The 12,277-nt window shown below is 39.5% G+C and overlaps 2 protein-coding genes across 16 annotated transcripts in view; one reads left to right on the forward strand and one right to left on the reverse strand.

The window, feature by feature from the left end:
* Positions 1–12,277, forward strand: part of JAG1 (jagged canonical Notch ligand 1) — a 38,482-nt gene that overhangs the window by 18,024 nt on the left and 8,181 nt on the right. For both annotated transcript variants that reach the window (XM_090134825.1, XM_031598011.2), the window contains exons 5-19: positions 912–972; positions 4,842–4,972; positions 5,285–5,404; positions 5,832–5,945; positions 6,467–6,580; positions 7,380–7,493; positions 7,892–7,938; positions 8,477–8,650; positions 9,178–9,328; positions 9,742–9,906; positions 10,430–10,543; positions 11,152–11,265; positions 11,374–11,487; positions 11,612–11,728; positions 12,240–12,267. In XM_090134825.1, the coding sequence (XP_089990951.1) occupies positions 912–972; positions 4,842–4,972; positions 5,285–5,404; positions 5,832–5,945; positions 6,467–6,580; positions 7,380–7,493; positions 7,892–7,938; positions 8,477–8,650; positions 9,178–9,328; positions 9,742–9,906; positions 10,430–10,543; positions 11,152–11,265; positions 11,374–11,487; positions 11,612–11,728; positions 12,240–12,267 (1,678 nt within the window). The remainder of the gene's footprint in view (positions 1–911; positions 973–4,841; positions 4,973–5,284; positions 5,405–5,831; positions 5,946–6,466; positions 6,581–7,379; positions 7,494–7,891; positions 7,939–8,476; positions 8,651–9,177; positions 9,329–9,741; positions 9,907–10,429; positions 10,544–11,151; positions 11,266–11,373; positions 11,488–11,611; positions 11,729–12,239; positions 12,268–12,277) is intronic.
* SLX4IP (SLX4 interacting protein) overlaps positions 1–12,277 on the reverse strand; it is a 113,322-nt gene that overhangs the window by 14,222 nt on the left and 86,823 nt on the right. For 13 of the 14 annotated variants that reach the window (XR_016463961.1, XR_016463962.1, XR_016463959.1 and 10 more), the window contains 3 exons: positions 3,564–3,657; positions 2,532–2,673; positions 1,516–1,626 (listed from right to left, as the gene is read on the reverse strand). The gene's annotated coding sequence lies outside the window, so the exon portion shown is untranslated. The remainder of the gene's footprint in view (positions 1–1,515; positions 1,627–2,531; positions 2,674–3,563; positions 3,658–12,277) is intronic. The other variant, XR_016463960.1, reaches the window with a different exon arrangement.

Genomic DNA, 12,277 nt, shown 5'->3' on the forward strand with positions numbered 1-12,277 from the left:
GTGATCAGTTTGTGTTGACAGTAGGGCTGAGGACTGATGGGACAGTGAGCAACTCATTACACAGGGGCAGGACAAGACTAGTTTCTGCCTTGTTTTTAAAATCTTGGAGGGATCTTGCTAGTACTGGGTACTTAGCAGATGTGTTCTTTCTCTGAGCATCCACATCTTTGCCCTTGGGAAGAAAACCCAGCCCACTGACTTCAATGGGAGTTCTGCTGCTGACTTCAATGGCAGGATTTCCCCTTTGGTGCAGAACTTCAAGACAAGCAGGAAAGAGAGACTTGTTTCAGAGCTGACCTGGCAAGTGTGAAGCTTTGGTCTTTGAAAAGTCCCCGGGTGTTTGTTCTACCTGAGCTGATGTTCAGCGTGTTTATTAGGGAATGGCAACTTCCTAAGTAATTTCAGAAAGAGAAAGCAGGACTGTGAATAGGAACAGTCTATCAGCATGTCTTGCTGACTGAGTTTAACTGCAATTTGAATAGACGCTCATCTTAATATCCTGTCTGTTCAGAGATAGGTCTCAAGTGTAAAGAGTAGTTTAAAAAGTTGCTTTGAATTAGATGTAAAGATAGGCAGAGTGCGCCAGTTCACCACAGAGGAAAATAAACTTGTAGACTCAGTGGCTTGCAGCTCAAAGGTGAAATGGTTTCTTTTACGTAGAAACAACTCTTTGAACAGTGCTAGGTATGATTTCTCTGTAAATCTAGCTACAGATAGATTTCATGTCACAAGGAGTCACCTACTTTATTTATTTTTTCATTTTCTAATAGACTTGATATATGAAGGACTTGTCAAAACCTTGGATTTAGTGGGATTACAGCAGTGGTTAGAGATTAAAACCTTCCCACCAGTGTGAAGATGCAAGAAGCAGGCTGCATGCTGATATTCTTTTGTTTTGTTTTTTTTAACAGCTATTTGTCGTCAGGGATGTAGCCCCAAGCATGGTTCTTGCACAATTCCAGGAGAGTGCAGGTAAATGCTCCCCCCTCTCTCTCTCTCTCTCTCTCCTTGTCCCCACCAAGCAATTAAATGAATGATGCTAAACACAGTAGGATTGTGGAGGGAGGGTGTTTTTGGAGCCATATTTTTTGAGCAAGGCATATTATTCATGCAGACTTGCCCAGAACAAGGGGGGGAACAGGCTTTTAATGCACTGATAATTTGAAGCTTTTGGTTTGTGAAATGGTGGCATTTTAAGGGCTGGGGGAGAAGTGGGATAAATCATGTGAATACTGCCTAATGAGCACTGACTAATTGCTTCTGCTAAATAGTGCAAATGCCTTATGGGTTGGGTTTTTGTTTAGTTTTTATTTTTGGTTGTTTTTTTCCCCTCCAATATCCTGATTAATAGGCTGTTTCAACTACAAGCTTGAAGTACAGTGTGGCTTTTTTTCTCTTTTCTCTTTCACTCACGTTTTTCCCCCTTTCTCCCTCCCACCTCTTCTTTCTTCCATCAGTAGGCAAAAGTCAGGCATTCTTTAGAATAGGATTAGTTAAAGCTTTCGGTTCCTTTACCATTGTGAGCCAGGCTTGGAGTGCTGAGAGGTTAATAGCTGGGATGAAATCTTGTCAGTAGGCTCTGATGAATGTAGAATTCTGCTGCTGCGCTTTGAAGTCCATTCTGTCCTGGCAAGGAGACAATGAGAAGCAGAGTTTATCCATAACCCAACAACTAAATATTTGGAGTGCTTCAAAACATACAGCATATATTTATGGCACAGGGAGGTTTTCTCAATTACTAATACAGGGTTAACAAATATTAAAGCATCCTCATTCTTTATGAGCAGACTGGTTGTGTTTTCACGTAACCCTTTCTCATGCCTGTTTCTAAGGAATAGTGAGCTCAGTACTTCTGAGGCTACAAAGCAGCGATATTGATCCTGTGTAGGAAGGGTTAAAAGTGAAACTTGGATATTCATGAGTAAAACACCGAAATCTGAAAGAACAGAAGTCTTTTTTTCTGCTTAACAAACATACTGGTGCATTCTCCATTGCTGGATATGTTTGCGTGAAGTGAGCTGCTTTTCTTTCTAGATAAGCTGTAGTTCAAACAGGAATTAAATCTGAGGTGTCTGACAGTCTGTGTTATATAAAAGGTCAGCCTAAATAATCACTGTCTCTGTAATCTGTGTTTTAAAACAAAACAATTTTATTAAGGAACATTCTGAAAGTAAGGTAGAAAGTAACTTCTCATCTTCTGCGAGCAACGTGACAAAGTGAAAGTCGAGCCATGGGATGGGCTCATTCTGGGTTATGCTAAGGGATTTAAATGTTTAGCAGTGCTGATATAGGCTGGTAAACTTCTAAAGCACCACATAGATATATTTCAATAAAAAAAAAAAAAAGAAGCCAAGCCAGTAGTGAAGTACTGGGGGTCCAGATGGTGAGAGGAGCATGTCAGTCAAGGCCACCAGTGATTTTGTGCTTCTGTCATCAGAATAAACATGCCTTGTAGGGTTGCTGTCTCCTAGTTAGAACAACAGGCTTTGTTTCCAGATTTTTTTTTTCCTTTCTCTTTCTAAGTCTCTTACCTCCCACTCACTGCCCAGACATGCACTAGTGCTCTTATTTACTTAAGGTGCAACTTTCCCACACTTGATTTGCATAGTCTTGAAACAATGCTGTCCTTCTGGTGCTTTCAGATAACTTCTGCTTGCCAAGTTAGACCAATATCTTTAAAGTGAACACAGAAACAAGATTTTATTTTCTTTTAAGTTTTGATGATTCATATGGCCTGTATGTTACAAATGCAACAGTTTAAAAATAACATCCTAGCAGAAACTGCTCTGGGTTCTGGTACAACGGACAACTTGCAAACATTCTTAAAATATCCTTTTCTCATTTGGTGCAAGTTACTTTCTTCAATGTAAGTCTGCCAACAAACCCAAATTTACTCAGGAATCATTTTACAGAGAAAGTTAACTTTGTATTTCTCATGAGAAACTGTTGCATACATATTATTAAACAGGAATTATTACCATGAATCTTGTTCTGGAATTGATACCTAACTTTTTTATGCCCATAGAGTTTGTCCCATTTTGTTTGTTATACTTTGAAGTTGATCTGACTGAAGAAAGCCATATCTTTGGCTCCACAACTTTATGCTCTTTGCGTGTTTTTTTTTTTAATTCTGTTTAAATTTGCTTCAAAGAAAATGAATTAAAAAAAAAAAAACAAAAAAAACAACCTTTTAATTTGACAGAAAGGAGTAAAATTCTAGATTTGAGTGCTTGTTTTTGCAGGTGAGGTAGATTAGTTTTGCTACCATGCAATCTCATAGGCAAGTTGCTTTCAGTGCAATACAAAGGGAATGTTTCTAATTTTTTTTTTATCATTCCATATTATTACAATCTTCCCTATACTAGAAGAATTTTCCAGGGGCTACTTGAAAGAGCTTGTTTTGTTTGGTCTGACTTTCTTTCATGTTCTCTGCACACAAAGAAACATAAGTTGGACTAGCAATTTTCTTATATACAAACTATTAAGATTTTCCCACTGACCCTAAATAGGCTGCAATTGAAATAGCTATAAAAAAAAAGTTTAATTAGGATGTCGTTTGTCACCTGAGATTTTTAGAAGGGAAGTCAGACTTGCCACTAGCTGTGTGATTACCCATTGGATGGATTCCTCTAGCTTTTTCCCATGAGAAGAAATTGCCTGTAAAAGAATGGTGGGGGGTATTATAAATAGAAAGATTAGCTGACTTCTGTACAGAAGAGGTTTATTTTCATAATTTAGTGACAGCTTAGTGCATAATTGCTGCCGATCAATTACTCTTAGGACCTGCTAATGAAATGCAGTACTTCAACCAACCTTTGCTTTTAACTTGTTTTCCTTGCTTCTACCTATAGATTAGCTTTAATTTGAAGAATTCTTGGTCTACCTTGCTAGTGTGAACTAAGTAAAAGTTAAATGAACTTTCTTATAAGAGGGCTTTACTTTAAAAGAGCATCTTCCTTTTAAGAACAGAATTCAAGTAACTCATTGATAGTGGCAATAAATAATAATAAATTCTTCTCAAAATATGAAAATTCAAATTTCTTAAGATTGGACATGTTTTAGTTATTACCTGAAAAGGGGATAGAGTAAATCAAGCTCTGAAATGCACTGGCAACAAATCATCTTTGAACACATGCAGAATCCTGCTGTGTGCTGTTTTCTTTAATCTCTTACTGTGGCCCAATCTGTATCTCCTGTGTATGAGTTATAGTTCAGAATAAGGTTAGGTTCCAATGCAGGAGAGAATTCCTAACGCCGTTCTGCTGCCTTGCCAACGCTCAGAGTCAGTGTTTATGGTTCAGTTCATCATCCTGCAAACTCAGCATGGCTGCAATGCCTGGAACCTTGTATTTATGAGGATCTCTGGATAACCGTTGTTTCCACTGACTCCCCCTTCCCCTTCCAATTTATAATGCACCCTGTCAAAGCCCAGAGATTGATTTGTAGTCCACACCCACCCTCTCTGCCACGTTTGTATGAGGCTCCAAAAGAGTATTATTGTGCTGAATGGCCTCATACTGATTCTCTCTGAACAGTTATTCTTTTGTCAGGAGGCCAGCTACAGAGACCTTGGCAAAACTACTAAAATGTTTGTTTACAAGAAACCATCAAACAAATGTTGAATAGCTTCTCCTTTCTCCTTCTCCTCCTGCACCTCCCCAGTCTTTCTCAAAGCTTTGGAGTACTGCAGTCCTATCTATATAACTTTAAAGGGCTGGGGGAGAGGGAGGGCTATCCATTTATTTATTCCCTTTTGTTTCTTTGTTCTGATATATGTGTGTATAGAGAAATATATATATATATATTTTTTTTTTTTTAATTTTTTTTTCTATTATACAAAGGTGTCAGTATGGATGGCAAGGCCAGTATTGTGATAAGTGCATTCCACACCCAGGATGTGTCCATGGCACTTGCATTGAACCATGGCAATGCCTCTGTGAAACCAACTGGGGTGGTCAGCTCTGTGACAAAGGTATGCTAATCTTACAGATAGCCAAGGGTAACACTTGAATTTTAACACCGGCAGACTTGCTCGCTCAGTTGTGCATGTGCTCTCTCCACAGAAAGCCTCCTGAAGTGTGGAAGTTCTTGTCCTTTATCATCTTAGCTGTGTGTTCTCTGCTGTTATGGCTGTTAGTACTGTTAGTATATATGCTTTGCTTTGTCAAGTCCTGTTTGTATGTGTGGGTGCATTCTATAAAGTCTCTAGAGCAAAGCACAGATGCGGTGATATTTCTGTTTTTTTCAAACCATGGCTTTTCAACTCTCGTCACCTTTTTTGCAGATCTGAACTACTGTGGAACACACCCACCCTGTTTGAATGGTGGTACCTGCAGCAACACTGGCCCTGATAAATACCAATGTTCCTGCCCTGAGGGCTACTCTGGACAGAACTGTGAAATTGGTAAGTGTGTGATGCAGCCCTTGAACTGCCACTGGTAGTTAATTATTTTGCTGTTTGGGGATTTTATGAGGTTGAGGAAGTCACTTTCTAATGTTAATCTTAATGTCAAGGCTGGCTGTAAGGATCAGACTTGCATGTTCATGCTTCATCAACTTGTATCTCTGAAAATCAGCCTTCTGCTCACCAGAGAGATCACTACAAGTTGCCTAGTTTGGCTCTGAGTCAAACAGGTGCAAGTCGAGGTGTTGATAAGCATCATGGAAGATGACTTCCTAGTAGGTAGTAGCTTTGATTCACAGTTGGCTCAGCAGGACAACACATCAAGTGCTGATGGATGTCCAGAGCAGAAGCGTGTAGCGGGAGCAGGGGATGGCTTCTTGTGATGTTGCTGTAGTCTGTATGATGATGTACTCCTGTCCTGGTGCAGCGGAGCACGCATGCCTCTCTGATCCGTGCCACAATGGAGGAAGCTGCCTAGAAACGTCTACAGGATTTGAATGTGTGTGTGCACCTGGCTGGGCTGGACCAACTTGCACTGATAGTAAGTCCCTTCAAAATTGTATTAAAATGTGCTAGCTTGCTCTTCTAGATTTGTCTTCCTAATGCCTGATGGACATACAAGACAGCCTGCTTAACGTTTCCCAGCTTTAGCATTGGTCTTTACCAGCTATTTAATACTGTGATGCTGAGGTTTTTGTTAAATGCAAGGGGAAAGAATGGCCAACAGTTTCTAGAGTGAAGTAGAATACACAGTATTTTAGTAGCATGCTGTCAAGTTGTTAAAATACTGGTTTGTATCAAAATCTGATTGTGCATGCTTAGGAGTGTAAATTTCTTCCCCCGTGCTCCAAATGCCCCTTTCTTACTATTATTTTTAAAACTTTTTTTTAAAGAGGCTTTTTCCCAAAATTTGAGTGGATGTAGAAATTCCTAGTAGAAGCCCTCTTGTCTCTCTGTTCCTTAGGGCAAATGCTAGTGACAACAACCGTTCATCAAATTTATCATTTACTGACATTACCTGTTTGGTAACAGAGCTAAGTGTCTCCTTATTCTGTATTACAGATATTGATGATTGTTCTCCAAATCCATGTGGTCATGGAGGAACTTGCCAAGATCTAGTTGATGGATTTAAGTGTATTTGCCCACCTCAGTGGACTGGCAAAACATGCCAGCTAGGTAAGAACTCCCTTTCTCTTTATCCTTATGTTGCTCCAGGTGTTGGGAGTGGCAGGGAAATGCAGGAAGTATCATAGTCCAGCAGGCAAGGGCAGTCATGCCCTTTACTTCAGGCATGTTTACAGCAGTGAAGCCTGTGGACATATTCTAGCATATTCAGAAAACTAGGTTGCAGTATTGGCAGGACTGGGGCCCAGGACACGTTCAAAGTATAGAGTAACTGCTCCTGATGCATGCTAGCAGCTGAAGGAAATCATTGACTAAGCTAAACAGACTATAGCTAAACTTTAAATGAAGTGGAGAGGATGTATCCCAATCCCACCCCCACACGTATGTCTTCCTTCAGCCTGTGAGAAAGTTGCTGTATCTCTTCAGCCATGTCAACTCCTCCAGGCCAAGAAGTTCACAGCTGGGTTCCAAAATGTGGATGATCTCACGAAGAATGAGCTGTCTGCATTCCTTACACAACACACTAACTCCAGTGACCAGGCTGCAGCACTCCTTCGAAATTCTGGACTGAGATAGGGGGGGAGGGGAAGTTGCTTTTAAAGAGTAGCTAGGTAATTATCAAATAATTAGCATAGCCTGTACGTTCTAATTACAGAGAAATTGAAAGTAGCTTCAAAGACTGATGTTTGATTGACTTTTGTTCATTCAAGTCACGCTAATCCACACTGTATGCGTTCCTTAGATCTGAATGAATTGCTGTTTATTGCTGTGAAAACAGAGAGTAGACTTTTTTTTTTTTCCTCTTCCTACTCTACAAGCCCTGCATTTGGCCATTCACGTTGTTTTTCAGATGCGAATGAATGTGAGGGCAAACCCTGTGTCAATGCCAACTCCTGCAGGAACCTGATTGGCAGCTACTATTGTGACTGCATTACTGGCTGGTCTGGCCACAACTGTGATATAAGTAAGTGTCTCTATCCTTGGGTTTCTTAAATTGTCTGTGTAAATGTATATATTCCTCTGAATTCTAAGCTTTGATTTAAAAACATCAGGTTGAGTCTCAGTAGCTGATGTTTTTAGAAAGGGAGTAGTTGGTGTGGAATGAAAATACACAATTTTATCAAACTCATTAGTCCATAACCTAGCTATATTCTGATAAAAATGAGTTAAACAATGATGTGAAGTTTTCCTGCTTCTACTCGAAGTATTGCAAGAGGTTCCCACCCATTATAATAACCTTATCTTAAGGAAGGCGTGCAGGAAACATGACAGAAGGTTATCTAGCTGTAGTTTTAAAGATAATTGAACTCTGTTTCTACAGCAAATAGATTTTTGCTTGCTAACATACTAATTTTATTACAGATATTAATGATTGTCGTGGACAATGTCAGAATGGAGGATCCTGCCGGGTAAGCCATTCTTGTTTTACTTTGGTTTCCCAGAGACTTGCAACAGTAACTGAAACATCTGAGTCTAAACACAAGTTGTGTAGAAAATAGCAATTAGCTGGCATAAATTGTTGTTTCTTTGAGTTGGGAGGAAGGATTGTCGTGTTATAGCATGTAGGGGTACATGTGTAGAACAATGAGGGCAGAAAAATGACTGCGTAAAAGGACTCTTTCACAACTACTGTCACCAGTGAGTGAGATGCTTGTGCAGACTATCTATTGTAAATGTAGGTATTCCACTGTAAAATGTGGATCAATGTGTTCTACTCAATACTACAAACACAAGCCTTTACTGTGTATAGATGCTTTGTTTTAATTCTTCTCTCTTCTCCTTCTCCTTCCTTCCAATTATTACTACCTAGTTTTAATTTGAGCTAGTATCTTATGTTGGTAATAGACAGTGTAGAGGATATATATTTTTAATTCTTTTTTCCTTTAATAAAAATATTTAAAGATAGAGGAAAGAAATGTAACTTTGAATTTTATTGTTTCTTCCCAGGACTTGGTTAATGGATATCGGTGCATCTGTTCACCTGGCTATGCAGGAGATCACTGTGAGAAAGACATCAATGAATGTGCAAGTAACCCTTGCATGAATGGGGGTCACTGCCAGGATGAAATCAATGGATTCCAATGTCTGTGTCCTGCTGGTTTCTCAGGAAACCTCTGTCAGGTAAGAAGCATGGGTGAAAAGCAGGCCCTCAGCCGGTGGTGTTTCCACCAGTGCTTTGGATCTGTACACTGAATACCTTGCATCCAGTGAACCATAATATAAGTTGTACTTGATATCATTGTCAGTCTGCCAAGAAAGTGACTGATTAGTATATATCTTGTGGGGGAGGGGAGAAGAGCAGGGAAGGAGAAAGCAACGAAAAACCCTCATGGGTTGCAGAAGATTCTTTTTTGTTAAACAGACTGCAAGTGTTTGCATGTCAGGTTTTGCTGCATGCTAACTATTAACTTTCAGTGGCTGTTTAATATCAAGTGTGCTGTCGGTTGAAATAGCTGCAAGTCTAACTAAACTCTGTGTGTTATGAACAAGTCATTGAGGCAGTAGATAAAAAGGTCAGATTCCACAATGTCTGCCTGTCATACTGAAGGAAAACTATGATAAAACTTCAGTCTCACTCAGTCTTTCCCTTCCCTCAATGTCCTACCCCCCCCTTTCCTTCCTCTTTCCTTTCTCTACACTGCTTACAGCTGGATATAGACTACTGTGAGCCAAATCCTTGCCAGAATGGTGCCCAGTGCTTCAATCTTGCTATGGACTATTTCTGTAACTGCCCTGAAGATTACGAAGGCAAGAACTGCTCCCACCTGAAAGATCACTGCCGCACAACTCCTTGTGAAGGTGAGCAAAAATGACTGAGAACTGTTTCTTCCTGTCCCCTACCGAAGCCAAAGAAATGTAGCTGCAATAGTGTAACAAGCAGAATCATTTTTATAAATAGCCTCTATTTCAATGAGAAGATGAGTAATATTTATAAATAGTAGCTGTTTAAAAGATAGCAAAATATAAACATGTTTTAAATAAACCAGTTTGGTTGAATGAACTACAGACTGGAAAGTGGGTATGGCAAACTTCAGATAAGATGCTGTGATGATTTTTATGCATAAATACTAGGTATAGGGCTTTTTTATTTTAAAGCTGTAAGCTTATGTATGTCTCTTAAACTTCCATCTATGGAAATAAAAATGTTGCAATTAGCTTAAGAAATCAGATGGAATGGGCAACCCTCATTCAAGTCTCCTGTTTTTCTACAGTAATTGACAGCTGTACAGTGGCAGTGGCTTCTAACAGCACACCAGAAGGAGTTCGTTATATTTCTTCAAATGTCTGTGGTCCTCATGGAAAATGCAAGAGCCAAGCAGGTGGAAAATTCACCTGTGAATGCAACAAAGGATTCACTGGCACCTACTGTCATGAGAGTAAGAACTAAAAAGATGCTTTACTGTTCCTTCTGTTTTTGGTTAACTGTTCCATCCTTTCCTCCCAGATAGCTTGAAGGCTTCTTTTTTCTAACACAGTGAACCTTGGAACTGTGTTAAGTTTTCATATCCTGGTTGGGTGAGGCAGATTGGAATTTGTTAGGCCTTGGGGAAAGTTCACAGTAATGAACCTTCTGGCCTTGAATTGTATATTTTTAAAAAACTTATATATACAAGGTCTTAGGTATTTAATAGTGGGGGTTAACATGGATCTTAAAGGCTTCTGATTTCTTATTTTTATTTTTTAATGCTGAATTGCTGAGCAGTGGGTTCATTCTGTTTTCTCTGCGCTGCTTTTGAGCTATTTCTCATCTTGCTTATAACCCTTCTCATAAGGAGCTTAGAAATGGAAGTAGCACCAAACAGCCTTCAGATAATTTCCAGTGGGTATACTTCTAGTTTGATTTCATTTGACTCTTATATTTTTTTTCTCCTTCTCTCTCCCCCTTCCAAACTATTGCAGATATCAATGACTGTGAGAGCAACCCCTGTAAAAATGGTGGCACTTGTATTGATGGTGTAAACTCCTACAAATGTATTTGTAGTGATGGATGGGAAGGAACATATTGTGAAACAAGTAAGTTAACTGTTCTTCAGCATGCAGTAAGATTTCTTGGAGGCATGACTTGTACTGTCTTTAAGATGACAGTGTCCAATGCCTATTTAACACGAACTTTACTGCAATGACTGCAGAAGACAAGGTATCTTCTTTTTTCCTCAGTGATTCCCAGGCTTTTGAATCTAAACCCAAATTACCACACCAGATTCTCCTACTGTTCAGTTTTTCACTTCATGCTTTGGATAACTTCCTGAAAGAAAACCTTAGCATTTGCTTATACTGTTTTAGGAAGGGCATATCTGTGTCACATTTGTGTTTTGTCAGCCTTGGGACCAGAAGAGGAGTGAGCACTCCACTCCTATCCTCTGACGGATAGGGTAGTTTATGTAATACATTTTCACTTCTTGTTTACTTGAAACAAAAAGAAAACAAACTGGTGGAACAGGGTGGAATATTCTTCCTATTTGTGTCAGTGCTTAAATCTTTAAAATACTGACTTAAGCATTTAATCCATGATTGAAACTCATGCCAAAATTAAGGATGGAACAGGCACCTTTCAGGCATTAAGTGTTTACAGATTTGACAAACACTGCTTAACTTGTTTTTCTTCTCCTTAATATATCTAGATATTAATGACTGCAGTAAAAACCCTTGCCACAATGGAGGAACTTGCCGAGACTTGGTCAATGACTTCTTCTGTGAATGTAAAAATGGGTGGAAAGGAAAAACTTGTCACTCTCGTAAGTTCAGCACTTCCAAAAATGTAATAGGCATGCTCCGTTTGGCTGCTTAAACTTGTCGTGTAGCACTAAGGAAGCACAGGCAATAATACTTTGGGTTCTTTGTAGGTGACAGCCAGTGTGATGAGGCAACATGCAATAATGGAGGAACATGTTATGATGAGGGGGACACTTTCAAGTGCATGTGTCCTGCAGGATGGGAAGGAGCCACTTGTAATATAGGTAAATATCCTGCATAGTCATAAGGAAGCAGATGCAGCACTGAATCTGTGACCTCAGTTTTTCCTCTTGGCTCAGTTTTGATGGCTTTCTAACAACTTAGCGGTAAATCTTGTTTCTGTTACAGCAAGGAACAGCAGCTGCCTGCCAAACCCCTGTCACAATGGTGGTACCTGTGTAGTCAGTGGGGATTCTTTCACTTGTGTCTGCAAGGAGGGCTGGGAAGGACCCACGTGTACTCAGAGTAAGTCGTCTCTGCTTGAACTTTTCCAGAGAGTTACATGATGAGAATTTTAGCTCATCCTGTCGCTCTTGGAGTTGAGATTGAAACCAGAAGGGAAAGCTTGTTTGATGTAGGTTTTAGCATCACCTGAATCTTTGTTTTTAATGACTTTATGTGATAGAGCCTTGACCTGGGCATGAGAAAGTTGCAAATGAGCTAAGTGGAGACAGATGTTTTCTTGTTTTCTCCTGCATTCTTTTTGTACCAGCAGCTCTGTCTGCTTCCACTTTTTTTTTTCCCCCCATTAGATTCTTTTACAACAATCTCTTCCTGTGTACATGTGTTCCACAATGTAGTTAACAAATTTTGTAGTGGAAGCCTGGAATCAATTTAGTAGAGAATTTCAGCATATTTTTGTTAAAGTTGAGCTACGTGTAATTTGGGAAGTAGGGGAAGTTCAATTATTCTTTACTAACAGCAGAGTTGTATTAGCCAGTCTGTGTATTTAACATCGTCTGTCTTCACTTTACAGACACAAATGACTGCAGTCCTCATCCTTGGTAAGTTTAA

The sequence above is a fragment of the Phasianus colchicus genome, chromosome 2, assembly GCF_987193195.1.
Source record: "Phasianus colchicus chromosome 2, bPhaCol1.hap1.1, whole genome shotgun sequence".
NCBI classification, from domain to species: Eukaryota; Metazoa; Chordata; class Aves; order Galliformes; family Phasianidae; genus Phasianus; species Phasianus colchicus.